The sequence below is a fragment of the Manis pentadactyla genome, chromosome 8 (genome assembly GCF_030020395.1).
Source record: "Manis pentadactyla isolate mManPen7 chromosome 8, mManPen7.hap1, whole genome shotgun sequence".
Classification (NCBI taxonomy): domain Eukaryota; kingdom Metazoa; phylum Chordata; class Mammalia; order Pholidota; family Manidae; genus Manis; species Manis pentadactyla.
In genome coordinates, this window is record NC_080026.1 from 65661755 (window position 1) to 65678852 (window position 17098).

A 17098-nucleotide genomic window follows, 5' to 3' on the forward strand; every position below is an offset into this window, starting at 1 on the left:
TAACCCAAGTGCTTGATTAGAAATGCACTAGAAAGATACCTTCTTAAGTGAGTAGAGTATTAACAGGATGAACTTCAGCATTGTTAGTGATCCACTTTATTTTTATCTGGCATATCAGGATATGAGTTTGATAGCTGTTAGGATTGGTGGTGGTAGTTAATTGTCCTAAAATTTTAGAAAGCATTCTAAAAACTGAATTTTTAGAATTAAAAGATAGTTAGAGGAATCTATTGAAACAAATTGACTTACAGAGATAATTGCCAAAGGAAAGAGACAAGCTCAACTTGTTAGTCCCAGCCTGGGTTATATCCTACCTCTAAAAATAGCCTTTTATAATCTTGGCCGACTTCTCTGGTTGCCACTTTCCTCATCAGTAGAATTAAGAGGGGAGGGGGAATAATCAAGATGCTGCTAAAATCTATCCAGCTTTAAAAGTTGGTGGCACTGCTGAGTGTAGTCAGGATTCCACCCCAGAGCTGCTCTCAGAGGTGGCCGGTTCCTTCTGTGCCCTGGGTGGTGACCCTTGTCAGCCGGGAGCAGAGGTGGGTAACCAGGGCCAATCTCACCACCTGCCCTCATGTTTCTTTGTCCATACTTTCTGTGTTCATTGTTTTACCATGATCTTATTTCATGAGTATTTGTGTCAAATGTAATGAAAACTAAATTGTGGTTAAAAGAAGACAAACCCAAGTAGGTAGGTATCAAAATACTATACAGAAATTATCTTTACTGAAAGACAAACAGTAAATCTGGCTGTATATTTACTTAAAAATCCTTTGTGCTCTTACAGATAAAGCATGCCTCTATATGGTTTTGTTAAATGTATGTTCTTTTTCCTAACAGGGTGCATCTGAGAAAGACATCGTGCACTCTGGCTTAGCATACACCATGGAGCGTTCTGCCAGGGTATGTGTGCAGGTTCTGTTCATGTTCCTCCTAATGACATAAAGTACAACCCAGCTGTGTAATCTCAGCTGCCAGATTGTGTGTAGATAGAAAATAGCCATCTGTTTTACATATTCCTCACTCGTATATAGCACAACACATGCATTTTCAGCCTTAAAATGTGTTCTCAGGGTCTTCAGTATGTTCACCAACTTGTCGAAATGAGTAAATGATACTGAGTGAGGAGGAAGTAATATTTGGCAGCTAGCTAAGTAGTCAGCCAAATGGGATTGCAGCTCAGTGCCACTCTATTATAGCAATAGGAAACTACCTTACTGTATAGAATTTGGTATAAGTAAAAGGCTTTTGGACCACTTGATCCTTATTTCAAGACCTAAAGCACTGGTTTTCCTAGTTTCCTTGTGAGCTGTGATTCTGTCCACTTAGCTTCAATTTGAAATAGCTAAACAGATATTAATAGTGATACTTGTTAATTTTTTAATTGAGAAATAATTGACATACAAAAATTCACCCATAAACTATAAAAGCCTTAAGTAGGTTCACAAGGCTCTGTAGCCGTCACCACTAACTGCAAGACACGTTCATCACCCCGTCCTTAATAGATCTATCAAGTGAGTTCACTCCAGATAATAGGATGTCAAAGGGGCACAGAGATAACTCACATCTAAAACTCTGAAGAGTACCTCCTTACGCTGCCCAGACAGTAGTTTATGTTGATTCTGGAGAACTGGTCCTTCCTGACTAGCAATCGTTCTGCCACCTGAGCAGTTTCTCGTTGGCTGCCTGCGTCCTGCACTTCAGTGGCAACAGGGTGGCTTTAGCTTGTGCCACACGCGATGTGCCTTGTGTGTGCATGTCCAGGCTGCTTGAGTCTGGGTGGCCCTCATCGTGCTTTCTCACCCCTTTTAGCAAATCATGCGCACGGCCATGAAGTATAATCTGGGATTGGACCTGAGAACAGCTGCCTATGTCAACGCCATAGAGAAAGTCTTCAAAGTGTACAATGAAGCTGGTGTAACCTTCACATAGGCGGATTGGGACTGGCTGCTCCACTACCTTCTTCACCTCTTCATCTGCAGGCCTATCACAAGTTTACATGTAACCACAGAAATCTCTCTCTGCCGACTTACTAGATAGATAAGGACACCGCTCTCAACAAGTCAATCCGAATCAGCCCCTTAAGAGGAAAGAAGTTAAGGTTAGGGGATCATGTACAAGCTGATGAGTATTGAAAGTAGAAATTACCTATGCCATACAGCCCCTGGGTATTTCACCTTTAAATAAAGTATCTTCCATCTGCTTATGCTGCCTTGCTCCACGGCTGCTTCCCACCATGGCCAGAGCTGTGGCCCCAAAAGGCACCTGCTGTCCAAGAGCAGTCAGTTGCTTAATGCTTCAGCTCTGGACAAGTCTGAGACATGCTGTCACTTTGACACATTTAAGAAGCAGTTGTGTGGCATTTCAGAAGGTGGCGTGGTCCCCAAGTGGATTACTGATACTTTACATCAGCAAAAGAACTCAATTTTACAGGCTGCAAACAAAAATAAAAGCTGTTTTGCTTCATACCTTTTATTCTTTTAGAATTAAAAAAAGTACATGCCGCTGTAATAAAATTGCCTTTAATCACTCAACAAGCCTATAACCTTGACTGAAGCAGTGAATGCCTGTAAACATAATAATTGAAAAAGGCTAGTATTTTTTTATAACATAGAATAATATCATTTGTAGCTTGTCAATCATGAATTGTCCAGCAAAAATTAAAAACACGATGGAGAATTAAGTTATCTTCATGCCTGCAAATGATGGACTCTATTTTTAAGACTGTTAGAATTTACTAACCATAATTGATGACATATATAGTCCAAATAATACAGTAATCTTTATCATGTTAATTGCTCTTCTCTTTGGAAGATCTGTTATGTTGACTAATTGAACAGTAATTCAAGTAGAGTATCCCAGAAAAAATACTTGGGCTCCCTCTTTGGAGCCTGGCGGGCACCTCTGAGCGTTGCCAATGGCCCCAACTTGCCCTGACTGTTCTCTTTCACAGGTGCATTCACTGGGCTGGAAACCTTGGGTTGAGCATTTTGTTTGGGAGTTATTTGGCCAGAGCCTTCTGAACAGTAGTGACCCAGTAAAGTACTAGAATATTATTTATGTAATAATGAGCTTTTTTTTTAAACAATAATATCCTTTCAGAAATTTCTAACTACTTTGTAACTGCATGACTTAACCTGGTGATAAAGGCAGTTATTAAAAGTCTACCTTTTCCACACCTTGTTCTTTTCTCTGTTTTTATACTTGACAGTATCTTTCAGTAGATGATAAAACTATAATTGGGTTTCTGAAATTTTTGAAACAACTGCCTGCGTAACATTTCTTTCCACTATATTGTGAGCTCCCCACATTTTATTCTTGAATTCCTTTGGGTTTCATTCTGTTAATATCAATGGCTGTTCTTGGGGGAAGAGGTTCTAGTGCTTAAAGCTGATACACTGAAGTAAGTTTTTGGTGCATTTTTAATGAAGGGTTAGTTGATTAGGATTTTGTTCTTAATAATTTACCCACAGAATATAACAATTTAAGACAGAGTTCTAACCATAAACAGCATAACTGTATTCTAGACTGGATACCACCAACTACTTAGTTGCCAAATCTGGAGCATAACTTTCAGCTGGACTATTTGTCTGTTTCTTCCTGAGTCTGCCTCTTCCTAATTCTGAGCACCAACTCGGGCAATAGATTAAAAAGCCCCACACATGTGGACACTGTGAGCCCTTCCTACAAGCTGTGTACTTGTATTCTAGGTGGAACGTGAAAGTGAGTTGGGTGAAAAGCAGTAAGAAAACGGGCTCCAGAATATTTGGAACAATAACCAGGTGGAGCAGTAGGTTCAGGTCATGTGAAGGGGGAATAGTTGATGGCCTTTGGAATTATGTAGAGTGATTTTTTTAAAGATTAGATATATATTGATGGGTGTTACTGATATTAATGTTAGAAAACTGGTATTGTCCATGCTAACTATGAAAAATATGTAGCACTAATGTCAACTTTGGTTCCGGGAGGTTTGAGTTAATTATGATCAATTATTCTCTTGACTTCACTGAAATTTTCTGATTTGTATACTTATAATTTTTTTTTACTTACACAAAATACTCTAAAGTTAACTGCTTCTGAAATACCCATAAATGGCCTATGTAGCACTAGAAGAATATTTAACTTGTCTCATGAACTCGTGCACCAGAATGTGTTCTCTAATTACCCTGATAGATGAAGCTTAGGGAAGTGAGAAGTAAAAGCTTAGGTGTTTTGTGTTTTTTTGTTTTGTTTTAGCAGTGCTTCTGGCAACTCAGTTACTATGACTGGTGGTTTTTTAAAAACCTAGCATGTTAGTTCACAAGCTTTAAGTAAACTCCCTATTCCCTAAACTTCCCTGGCAGCCTTTTGTAGCCCTGCTACACATTAAGACAGTCAAGGGATGACCACAAAGAAAACTACATCTGTGAACCTTGAACAGAAACCACTGCAAATGTCTTAGGTCTTTCTTTGTAATACGGGTGTCATGATTTTTAATTTCTTTTGACAAATAACTTATTGGTTTATTTGTGTGTGTGTGTATGTTAATCAAAACTTACAATTAGTTTAGAGCTTCTCAAACCTAGCACTGTTGACATTTTAGGCCAGGTGATTCTTTGCTTTGGGGACTGGCCTTTGCCTTATAAGTTGTTCAAAAGTACCCCTGGCCTCTACTCATTAGATACCAATAGCACCTCTCAGCCATCACAATAAAAAATGTGGTGCCAAATTTCCCTGAGGGGCAAAGTCACCCCTATTAAGAATTTCTGGTGTAGAGAGCCAAATAGTTCTACAAGTCTTAACGATGAACAATAGCTTTTCCCTGCCAACCCAGACACCCACCTCACTATTTTCTGCTCCCAAGAGGCAACCACCACAACAATTTAAATGTTTCATTTTTGTTCTGTTCATTTCCTTTGTCCATTTTCAATTGGGTTATTTATCCTTTCATTATTGAATTGTAAAAGTTACTTATATATTATTACCCTTATCAGATATATGATTTGCAAATATTTTACTCAGTTAATGTTTGTACTTTCTTAGTGGTGTCCTTTGACACAAAAAATTTTTAATTTTGTGAGTCGAATTTATTTTTCTTTAGTTGCAGTGCTTTAGGTGTCATATCTAAGAAGCCATTGCATAATTCAAGGTCATGTAGGTCTGCTGAATTCTAACAAACATTTAAAGAATTAATACTAAGTCTGTTCAAACTCATCCAGAATGTAGGAGAACACTTGCTAATACCTTCTAGGAGACCAGTATTACCCTGATACAAAGACATTACAAGAATAGAAAACCACACCAGTATGCTTTATGAAAATAGACACACAAATAACAAAACGAATCCAGCAGCCCATTACAAGTATTATGACCAGGTAGAGTTTATTCCAGGAAGGCAAGAGTGGTTCAACATACGAAAATCAGTCATCAATATAATATACCTCTTTAAGAGAATAGGGGATTGGGGGAACCATATAATAATCTCAATAGATGAGATTTGAAAACCTATGACAAAATTCAAGAACCTTTCAAAATAGGAACACTCAGCTAGGAATGGAAAGAACTTCCTAAACATGATAAAGGGAATTCATGAAAAACCTACACCTAATGTTATACTCATTAAAAAACAAAGTTACCCCGTGAGAGGAACTAGACAGGGATTCTTGCTTTCATCACTGCTATTCAACATTGTACTGGAAGTTGTAGCCAGAGCAATTAGGCAAGAAAAAGAAAGAAAAGGCACCTGAATTGGAAAGGAAGAAGTAAAACTTTGCAGATGACATGATTCTATATGTAGAAAATATTACAGAATTCCAACGCACACCAAAAGGAGGGGGGAAAAAACCCATTAGACACACAAGTGAATTAAGCAAAGTTGCAGGGTACAAGATCAAAACTCAAAAATCAGTTGTTTTTCTCTACACCAGTAATGAGCAATCTGTAAAGAAAGCAAAACAATTCCATTTACAGTAGCATCAAAAAGAATAAAATAGGAATAAATTTAACCAATGAAGTGAGAGCCTTGTATGCTGAAAACTATAAAGCATTGTTTATAAGACTGAAAAACTTAATACTGTTAAGATGGCAGTACTACTCAAAGTAATCTACAGACTCAAAATTCCAATGGCCTTTTTTGCAAAAATAGAAAATCTAAAATTAATATGAATTGCAAGTGTCCCCAAATAACCAAAACAATGTTGAAAAGAAAAACTTGAAGGACTTCAACTTCCAACTTCAAACCTTAATACAAAGCTACAGTAATTAAGATTGTAGTACTAGCATGCAAACATATAGACCAATGGAATAGAATTAAGAATGCAAAAAAAAAACCTTGCAGTCAAATGATTTTCAACACTTTTTGTATTCGTTTCCTAGGGCTGCCTCTTCAGATATCAGAATTTTATTGTCTCACAGTTCTGGGGCCTATAAACTGAGGCATAAGGACCATGCTCCCGCTGACCCACAGTTCTCTAAGCCTCTGTTCATTTTTCATTGATTTTGGTTCCTCAGGTTGGATAATCTCACTTGTCTTATCTTCAAGTTCACTGATTCTTTGATTTGCCTGCTCAAATCTGCTGTTGTGCCCCTCCCAATGCATTTTTGTTATTTTGGTTGAACTCTCAAGTCTAGAATTTCTTGTTTCATTCTTTCATAATTTCTATCTCTTTTCTCTAGTATTCACCTCATACTTTAATTCCTTAGATGTGGTTTCCTTTAGTTCTTTAAACATGTTTAAAATAGTTGATTTAAAATCTTTGCCTAGTAAGTCCAATTTCTGGGCTTCCTCAGGCACAGTTTCAGCTTATACCCGATTAAATGGGTCACAATCTCTTTCCCTGCCTATCTTCTTTTCAGGGGATGTGTGGGGTAATGGGGAGCTGAAAACTGGACATATTAAATAATATAATGTGGCAATGCTGGAAATCAGATTCCATGCCCCTGTTCCCAGTTTATTGTTGCTGTTCATTGTTAATGAGTGTTTTAGTGATCTTTCTCAACTCATTCTATAGTCTGTTTTCTTTGTTGTTGTGTGTGGCCACTGAAATTTTTACTCAGGTTAGTGGTCAGCTAATGATCAGACAGTGATTTCTTTAAGTACCATGAACCTGTAAGTCTCCCATCTTTGCTAAGGGATGCTGTGTGCACTTGGGCCCCACCTTCAACACTCAGGCAATTTACATCTCTACCTTGGTTTTCACCTTCTGTTTACACAGAGTCCCAAGGTTAGTCAGAGGTGAGAGTTTCCAGCTTCTCAGGTCTTTACTGAGCATACATATAGCCCTACACATCCACATGGCCTTCTAGATTCCCAGAAATATTTGGAATCTTCAAAGCCCCTATGGACATTTCATTCTCCAGTTTTTCCTTTTAAGTTTTTCATTTAACCTATTGTTTGCCAAAACTATTATCCACCACTTCATACAGCAACCAACTTAAAAAGTTGCCTCTAAATGTTCAATGACAAATAGCCTCAGGGAAAAGGCTGCACTAGGTTAGCTTCTAGTCAGGACAAATAAAGGCACCCCCAGTGAAGTTAAATTATGGCAGTTCTTTGAGAATGAGGCTTGGATTTTCTGCTCTTTCCAATAATCCCATGCTGTTGGTTTTCACTGTCACTGTAGACTGTTGGTTTTCAAGGCTATAGTGGAGCTGGAGAAGGTGGAGGCCAAGAGATGATAAAAGAATGGGCAGGTTCAAAACATCACAAAGCTTGCTTGTTCTCAACAAGATGGTGTTGCCCTGTTTATTTGTTTTTAATTTCATTTACATAGATGCTCCCTGGATTGCTGTATGCCTTTGATTAATTTCCAGAGTTCTGGAAGAAGTTGATTCTTATATTTTTGCCTGTTTTCTCATTACTTTTATGGAGGAGAGAATTTTTGGAGGTCCTTGCTCTACTGTTTTTTCTGACATAAATCTCAATTGCTTTTATAACATATTTAGAGTTGAGGTTGATGTCATACCCCTCATTGTACAACACACACAGTAGAACGAAAATGAGAGATAAAAGTAGTTATTCTAGAACAGCACACTGCAATGTGAAGTCAAGGGAATGTGGGCAGTGCTCCTCCAACTCTGATGAAGGACCAGTGTTTTGGTGTTTTTGTTTGTTTCCAAATCTAAATCATTACAGTATGCTGTCCTTCATGAGAGACTAGTTGACATACAACTTGCCATGCAAGTTCAACACCCATAAATGGTCTACACCCTGCTCAAGAACTGTCCACTGATCACATTCCTGGAGGTCCAGGCAATGTCAAATTGCTATAAGAGTTTCTAAACACTCTTTCTTTACTTATCCTGTCACCAAGTGTAACAAAGTTTGCAAACCAGCAAACTTTGACTAACACTTTTTTTTTTATTGAATAAGCTAGTACATACCCTCAACAACCAAACTTTAAAATATATCTGTATTGGTTTTCTCTTAAATCCAAGCAAGCATCGTGGAAGTATGTAATGTAGAAAATGAAGATTCTTCATATTCCCATAGACACACAGAGATGAGCATGGTGAATATGTTTGCTATATATATGCTACCAGTTTTTTCTATTACACAATTATGTGTCTGTAAGAAATTAACTTATTCTGTGTATGTACTTTATAACTTATTAACTTGTTCAGGTTCCCATATGATACCCATACATTTTCCTCATTCTTAACAACCAGATAATAATACATTTTATATATACACAATAATTGTTAACCAGTCCCTACTGGTGGCCATCTAGGCAAAGGTCCTCTTTTTTCAAGCTAAGGCATTAAAACAGAATTGATGGGTATCAACTCTATATTGTGCATCAAACCTAATAAGCAGAGCAAAACTTGCCATCCTAGTGATTCCTGATTAGCATTTTGGGATGCTCCAGTCTCTTGCTATTACACAGATACTGTGATGAATCTTCTTGTTCGCCCTCTGGGCGTCTGTGTGTACCTGTGCATACCTGAAGGATAAAGTCTGGTAAGAGGAATTGCTATCCAAAGAGGGCATGCCAGTCTGCACTGCCACCCACAATGCTCTCATCCTTTCGAGTCTGGGTTTGGATTGGAGGAATTCAAAAGTCATCAGGAACCGAAACAAGATATAAGTCCAGATCTACCTTGATAGTAGTAAATGTTCAAAGGCAGGATATTTGATATATTCCTGGGCTATTCAGAGACTTACAATGCCAATTCTAAAGAAAGCCAGAAATATGGTGAGCAACTAATTCATTCCTTAAAACATCTTTTCATCTAACTTTTGCTAAGAATAAGTAACTTCCAGAAAGATAAATAAGCAATGCCACATCTAGACAAGCCATTTCCTTTTTTTACCCAAAACGCTAAGCTAAATGCTTAAACATATAACCTTTATGGTACAGCCTACTCATTGCAGGAAGGAAAGAAGCCCTCTTTCCCATTACCACCAGTTAGGCCTAATGCAAGTCTCCAAGGGGAGATCGGACAGTGGCTTCAACAGCCAGTAGGCAGTGGACTCAGTGCCTTCGTGACCAGCAGAAATGCTCTGAAACCTCTTGCAGAACATGGAGCGACTCAAGCTGTCTGAGCCTGCGCAGCTAACCTCTCAATCAGGTTGGTCTTTTATCTTCCCTGAGTCCTGTAAGAACATTTCAAGGAAAATCCACAGAACATGTAAGCCACATTATGACCCTCCCTTGGAGTGCCCTTGAAGCAGTGAGGTGTCTTAAAGCCATATATAGTTTCTGGGGAAGTAATCTTTTAGGAAATATAGACAGACACTAACAATTCTTCAAGAGCTCGCTGCTGACATGAGAAATCTTCAGGAGAGAGCATCACATCTGATTAATCATGGGGACCAAACTGACCCCCAGTGGGGGCCAACATGCGGGCCCCCTGTCCCTGCAGAGGACACTCAGGACACATTCAGTGTCTTCACCCAAACAGGAATAAAAACGGCTCTGTACACATTTCACAGTTTTTATTGAGATTCAGGAAGAGTCCAGTAGAGAAGGTCTGCTCACTGTCCCAGTTTGCCCAGGCTTTCTGCTGCATGGGTGACAGCATTTGTGACTGTGTTGGTCACCGTCTCGGTGACTTCCTTCACCACTTTGTCCCCTGTCTCTTGGGCCTTCTTCAAGGCTTCTGAAATGGCTGTCAGGAAGAAAGGGAATAATGTCCAGGTGAGCAAAGTTCACATTTCGAGTCACTTGCTGGGCTAGCATCACCTGGAGCCATCTGTGGGATGTGGCCGTCTTCCTGGATTGCGCCTGGAGGAGCACCCCAGGGCAGAGGGCCCCAGAGCTCCAGGAGGAATGCATCAAAATTTGCTTTTCTGTCTCCCAACAGCATACATTTCTTCAGTTATAAGTGAAACTGAGTGTCTGTTCATGGGTGCATTGCCTACTCAAACTTCATTTTTCTGTGAACTGCCTGTTTATATTTTTGGTAATTTTTATATTGGGTTATTGTTTCTATGACAAATACTTTCCCTCAGTTCGTGGTCTTTTTTTTTCGCTTGGCTTATGTTTTTGTTTTTTTTTTTAATATGGAAAATGTTGAAGTTTTATGTTGTCAAATTTACCTAACATTTCTTTTATGGCTGTTGGGCTTCCTGTCATGAAAAGATCCTCCTCTCCATGATTATACCAAAATCTCCTATGTTTTCTTGTAACACTCTAATAATTTCATACTATGTTTAAGTCCTTGATCCATCTGGAATCTATTTTGTTGTGTGGAATGAGGTATACGTATGCTTTTCCATAATTAAACTCAGCATACACACGCATAATAAACACTTATGTAAATATATTATTTATATAAGTATATAATTTTATGTCTTAAATGGCATGCTGCCACATAGACTTTTGTGATGCTGTCTCCTTAATATCCCAGGGACAGGACTACCTAGATGAATCCTGCTTGAGCACAGTGTGCTCCGTGGCCTCAGATGAGCACAGATCATCGCATACCAACTGAAAGCACGCAACAGCAAGGTCAGGATTTTACCTGGTGAGGCAAAGAACAGGTTGCTCCCAGCACACTTAGCTTCCCCCTTTCTCCATTCCCTTTCCCTTTTTGCTCCCTCCGCACTGCCCCCTCCTCCTGCCTCCATCCGCCCTTCCAGGCTCCGACCTCGCCATACCTTTCTCTCCAGCCTCCTTGGCATGTTCCACCACCTCCTTCACCACTCCCTCCACCACATGAACTGAAAAGGGAGACAAGTTCAGAGTGAGGGCACAGTGTGAGCCATCTTCTCCATGTGGCAGGGCCCAGACAGCCCTGGATATCCTGCGTGGGGCTCTGGGGTGCTGCCCTGCCAGGAAGAGCTGTCTTACAGGAAGGACCCCCCACAGCTGGCTTCCTAGAGAGACTCAAGCCAGGGCTGGCTGTCAGGAGACAAGCTGAGTGAGCCAGTTAAGGGCAGAGGGCTCTCCATGCTCCTCAGCCTGACGAGGCCTGGAATGCTGATGAGCAGGCCCTCCTGCCAGCTGGAGACCTGGAGCCAAGCTGGGCCTGTTTCCCAGGTCACCACACCTCTCAGGTGCCCTGCGGCCCTGCTGTGGTCCCAACAGAGGCTAGAGCAGGATGCCAAATCCCAAGGCTCCTTCAGCAAAACCAAGTCCCCGAAGCAGTGCCTCCATTAGGAGGGAACTCTGCCCGCCTGGGAAGCGCTGGAAGTCTGGCCGGTGGTGTACTAGAACTGGAAGGTTCAGGAGCCAGAACTGACTTGGGGTCTGACTCCACCCTCTGTTGTTTGGTTCCCTCGCCTGCAGAAGAGGAATACCACAGAACTCAGAGGGCTAGCAAAAGATGAAAGAGGGTGGTGAAGACCAGCTGCAGAATTAACAAACAAAATACAGACATGTATGCCACCATGTAGAAAGAACAGCAAACTTGGGCACGAGTTGTTTTTCACAAAATGTCCACCAGGTAGAACCTGGATTAGCCTCCCTGCATAGAGCTGCTGATGTCCATATACAGAAAGCAGTTTTGGGGGACTTTGAGGAAACTGAAGATGTCCTTTCTATGAATCCTGGGGGCTGACTTTGAACAGAATCAGACTTGGTGGTTTCTTAATGAAAAAATCTTTGAAGCTTTAAAGCTATGGCACAAATAAAAATCCATCTTTCTTTTCCTGCATAGGCTATTCAGAACAATCTGTTTTGACATGGAAGGGCCCCTGGTTTCCTGAGGGAATGATTTGAGCCCCCAGCTGTTCATCCAGTATCTGGGCTCCTTCCTGCCCCCAGGGACCTCCTCTGAGCAGGCCTCCCTTCCGCCATCAGCCACAGACCCCAGGGACTGGTAGAGCCCAGGTGGCAGAGCAGGTCTGACAAAAGGAGGATTGCCCGGGGCAGAGAACCCCTCATGGCTCCACCCAGAGCTGCCCTCCTCAGCTCCCATACCCCCACCTTCATCTGTCCTTGTGGGGCTGATCAGTCATTGTTCCTCATGGGCCAAGGGCTGCCCCAAGCCTGCTAGGATCAGCTTTGGATAGGCCCAGTCAAGTCTGCCCGATCCCCCAGCCCAAGAGTGGCCCAGGTAGAGAGGGGCCTTGGGTCCTTACCAGCTTCCTCTGTAGCCTTCTCCGTGCGGTGGGCCAGGCCCTCGGCGGCAAGCTTCCCCAGGCCTCCCAGCATCGTGCAGTGACAGGTGGCGTCCAAGTAGGATGCTGGGGCCTGGACCTTTGTGCTTTTATAGATGCTCTGATGCCTGGCTGGGCTCTGGGTATGAGCCCCCGCCCCAGGCAAGTGGGAGGTCAGGCAGTGAGTCAGAGCAGGCGGTGGCAGGAGGAAGAGGCTGGGTGGGGCCGCCCAGCACCCTGGCTGCAGCACTGCCCTTCTGGCACCATGGGACCCCCACCTCCTGGGCCCCTGTGAGGGGCAGGAGCAGTGAGCAGGGCTAAGGCTGAACAGAGAGGTCATTTCTTGGACACACCCCTCCCCCAAGGCAGGAGGCCTGAGTGTCCTGTGGGATGAGGGTGGCTTGGGGACAGCAGCCCTGCCAGCCCCACCCCCCGCAACCGTCACCGAACTCCCCACAGCCAGGCTCCAGTGTACCCAGAGAAGGCCTAGCATTTCCAGCCTGCTGTCTAGGGTCCCAAGGATGGCCTAGTCAGCGGTTTGGGGCTGGGGACCCAGGCAGCGCCTCAGGCCAAGAACACAAGTGGAGGAGGGGCCTCTGCCCTCCCCATTCCCAAGGACCTTGGCTTTGCAGAGTGGCTTCCCAGCCTCCATTGGACAGGTGGGGGCCCAGGGCGGTGCCATGCCCAAGGCAGAGGAGGACACGGCATTAACCTAAAGCCTAGTCATCCCTGGCTGGCAGCTGCTGCTTGCTCATGGGAGCACCTGAGGCCCGATACAGGAGCCGCTACCACCTGAGGGAACCTGGCCTCCCTGCACCTCTTAGGAAGGCCTGCTAAAGTCAGCGGTGCCCCCCAGGAGAGCCTAGAGGAGTAGGTGGAGGACACCCCCACCGCGTAGGGAGGTGCTTCTGGCCCTAGCAAGAATTCCCAGAAAGCCACTCTACCAGCCCCTGACATCACATGCTTGGGGGCCAGGCTGCCTCCCTGGTTATTCGGGATGGAGATGGATGCCTCAAGCCACGTGCCATATGCTGCTTCCCTTTGTCACTAGCCCAACCTGAGCCTCAGTTTCTTCATCTATAATATAGGGACAGCCATACCTCCCTGGCTGTGTCACTGATAGTCAGTGGGATCACGCATGCAAGCTCCTGGTATTCTTCTGTTCCCTCCCTCTCCTCACAGATGTGCCTGGGAGGGAGGAGCTGCTCCACAATCAGCCCCTGGCCAGTGAGTGGGTGGGCCAGAGTGGTGGGGGCATGAGGGTGCTTTGGAACCAGAGGGCTGGGGGTGGAGGGAAGGTCCTTCCGAGTCCCTGTCCGTGGGGTCCAGGCCTGGGGCAGGAGTCTGAAGCTGCCTCCCCCATGCAGGCTCCCACATCCCTCAGAGCTGTGTGATGGCTCTGATTAGTATTTACCTGAGGTCCTTCACAGTCTGGACTCTGTGGGGCAGAGAGCCTCCCACATGCCCAAGTGGTGCTGGTAGGCCCCAGCTGTGGCCAGTTCCCGGGTGGGCACGAACACAGTGGCAGTGGGAACGGTGAGTCACGAGGCCACAGCGCCGCACATGCCATCTCCATCGGCAGGAGTAGTCAGGTCTTAGACAATTTGAAGAGGCCTTCTTTTAAAAAAGAATACAGTAACACTATTTCAGCAAGATTTAAAAATACATAGATAGGATGCTGTGGACTCAAAAGGTGCTGAAAGTGAGGGGCTCTGGAGGTGAGAGGCCTGGAGCTTAAGCAGACCCACATGACTCTGTTTTTGCCTCATTACAGCCAAATACTGGAGGGTTCTACTCAGAGTGTGAGGCAGTGCTGCCCAGGATCAGGGCAGGGGGGGTGGGAGGCAGTGCTTCTGGACATGCTGGTGGGAACTGGGCTGTGAGATCCACAGGGACATTCCCCAGACCCACCAAAGCTCTCTCAAACTGTGTCACCTGGGCTATTTCCTCTTCGATTATGTGTGTCCCCCACACCCACAGAGGTCTTGTCTGTGCCATTCCACTGGTAGGACGGTGGTGTCACCTACCAGCTCTGGGATGGCTTCCAGGTCCCACAGACCCCTCCCCACAAAGCCACACCCTGGAATACCCTTCACAGTGTCTCTCACCTCAGAAACTTCCCCAGCTGGCAAAGGACCAGATGGCTGCATCATCAAGTCAGGGAGAGCCAGTTTTTCAAATAGTAATTTGCTAAATTAGCAATTGCTAACTCTGAAAAAAAAAATTGAGTACTTCAGTACTTAGGACTGTCTTATGTCTAAAGCATGACGATTTCTTGTGTGACTTGTACTGCAGATGTCATGCATGTCAAGAGTTTTAGGACTGTCCATCCTGCCTTCTCTTTCCCTGCTTCATGGATCTGAGCTCACAGTACATAATGAGCCTACACATCTTGTACACATGAACCCTCCCAGCCACAAGGGAGCCAAGTCCGGACTCCTGGAGACTTGGTGTGTCAGTCACCAAAGGAAGATGTCCCCAGCATGTCACCAGTCACATCCATCCATGTTAGTCAGGGTCTGGTGGAAATTAGAAGGCACATCAAAGGGGTACCTGAGGCAAAGCACACTTCACAAAGGTGTGGACAGACTAAGGGAACCAATGAGAGATGGTGAGGAACCAGAGACCAGCAATAATGGGAGTTGTTACGTCCTTGGGGCTGCAGGGGCAGGGAAGGAACAGTCCAGATCGCCTCCCACCCCATGTCCTACTGACATCCCCCATTGGCTGAACCAAATTAGCCAGGAGGGTGAGGGAGCCCAGGTGACAGTTCAAGAGAGCAGGATCCAGGGCAAGGAAAGAGGAGCGAGTGACGCATGGACATGGATTCTCTGTAAACAGACTACCAGCTCAGCTTGCCAGGCTTCCAGTCTAGAAGTAACATGGCAGCAGCTTAATTCTAAGTTCCATTCTCCTTCCTGAAACTACATAGAGCAACCAAGAACACAAGAAGAAGAAGAAGAAAGCCCATCACCAGCTCACACATCAAACTTAACAACAGAGAAACTGGGAGGCTGGGGAAACCCATAAATTCAGAAGCAGGTGAGACCAGCAGAACCTACATGGGACAACAGCGGAGAGCAGAAGGGCGAGGGGTGGGGAGGCACCGGTGTGGGGCTCTCAGGGCTTGCCAGCAAGGCTCAGTCCCAGGAGGAGAGGACCCTCCGAGTGAGGTCTGCTTGAGACAAACCTAAAACCTGAGGAGGGGAGGAAAGAAGAGGAACGTGCCCAGAGAGTCCAGAAGTGCCCAGGCTCAGAGGCACCTGCCAAGAAAGAAGCGAGCCCAGGGGAGAGACAAGACTGAAGCTCTGGAGGCTGCAACTGGGAAAGGAAGGCTGCCCATAGAATCTTCCTGAAGCCAGCGGGGTTCAGTGAGGCAGAGGGGTCACGGCTGCACTGGTGAATCCAACACTTGCTTGTGTGAAAGAAAGGCAGGCTCCTGAGCAGAGGTGCCGGGGTAACTCCCCTGGCTCCACCCCCTGCCCCCCGGGAGTCTCATGCTGATGTCTGGAAAATTCTGCTTCAGATTCTAACTTCAGCGTCTGGATAGCGTCCACAGGGGTTTTATGATTGATAAGGTAGGTTACTCTCTCCCAACTCAATGCTGAGTTTCACAGATAGTATAGTTTATTTCTTCATTCAGACTCCCCCGATGTTCACATCTTACAGAATCACAGTACAGTGATCAGAATGAGGGACTTGATATTAACATTTTTAGCTAAATTAAGTTTAAAATGATTTGCCTAAATAAATTAAAATTATTTAATTGAATAAATTTAAATAAAATTTAAATTACTTATGTTAAAAATTAACACACTAGCTAAACATCTTGTTGGAATTTCATCAGTTTTTCCACTAATGGCCTTTTTCTCTTCCAGAATTCGATCCAGGAATCCACTGCATTTGGCTGGCATCTCTCCTTGGTCACTGGCAGTTTTGTAGGACTGTGATAACAGCATCTCTGTCTTTTCTTGTCTTTCATAACCTTGACACTTTTAACCAGTACTGATTTGTTATTTATCTTGACCATACGGTTTCTTGTTTAGATTTATCTGATGTTTTCTCATGATTGGGCTGAGGTGACGCATTTTTGCTAAGAGTGTTACTAAATTGATGTTGTATACTTCACAGAACACCACCATATCACAGGGCTTCTGATGTTGGTATGTCTTACTGCTAGGGATGTTAATTGTGATCAGTTGGTTAAGGGGTTTTCTGCTGGGTGTCTCTACTGTTGTGGTTAAGAAATATCTTGGGAGAGATACTTGGAGATTATGCAAATTATGGTTCTCTTCAAACATAGAAAAAAGTTTTTAAATTGTAGTATGTGTGAAATAAATCAGACAGAGAAAGACAAATACCATAGATTTCCCTTACGTGTGGAATCGAAGAAATAAAATAAGCAGAATGAAAATAGATTCATAAACACAGAGAAGAGAACAGTGGCTCCAGAAGAGACTAAGCAATGGGGTAAAGAGGTACAAACTTCCAAGTGTAAAATAAATTCATCACAAGGATCAAAGTATAGGAAATATAGTCAATAATATGATGACAGACATCAACTACACTTAT

General features: G+C 43.7%; 2 protein-coding genes and 1 long non-coding RNA gene across 3 annotated transcripts in view; 2 read left to right on the forward strand and 1 right to left on the reverse strand.

The window, feature by feature from the left end:
* Positions 1-3181, forward strand: part of GLUD1 (glutamate dehydrogenase 1) — a 51996-nt gene extending 48815 nt beyond the window's left edge. The window contains exons 12-13 of the mRNA XM_036926536.2: positions 844-906; positions 1816-3181. Coding sequence (XP_036782431.1) covers positions 844-906; positions 1816-1935 — 183 coding nt within the window. The 3' untranslated portion in view covers positions 1936-3181. The remainder of the gene's footprint in view (positions 1-843; positions 907-1815) is intronic.
* A 6723-nt stretch (positions 3182-9904) lies between these two features.
* Positions 9905-12666, reverse strand: FAM25A (family with sequence similarity 25 member A). The gene is made up of 3 exons (XM_036926592.2): positions 12509-12666; positions 11084-11146; positions 9905-10092 (listed from the first exon to the last, which is right to left on the reverse strand). Exons 1-3 carry the CDS (start codon positions 12579-12581, stop codon positions 9959-9961), a joined length of 270 nt encoding a protein of 89 aa, XP_036782487.1. The 5' UTR covers positions 12582-12666; the 3' UTR covers positions 9905-9958.
* Positions 12667-14120: 1454 nt separating this feature from the next.
* Positions 14121-17098, forward strand: LOC130684569 (uncharacterized). The gene is made up of 2 exons (XR_008998889.1): positions 14121-16104; positions 16405-17098. It is a non-coding gene; the product is annotated as an uncharacterized LOC130684569 (long non-coding RNA).

What these genes read in the sequence shown, in the direction of transcription:
- FAM25A (XM_036926592.2), bottom strand. Translation starts at nt 12,581, where the DNA reads ATGCTGGGAGGCCTGGGGAAGCTTGCCGCCGAGGGCCTGGCCCACCGC. An exon ending in GAAGGCTACAGAGGAAGCTG is followed by an intron (nt 11,147 to 12,508) that starts GTAAGGACCCAA and finishes CTCCCTTTTCAG; the next exon opens with TTCATGTGGTGGAGGGAGTG. An exon ending in CAAGGAGGCTGGAGAGAAAG is followed by an intron (nt 10,093 to 11,083) that starts GTATGGCGAGGT and finishes TCTTCCTGACAG; the next exon opens with CCATTTCAGAAGCCTTGAAG.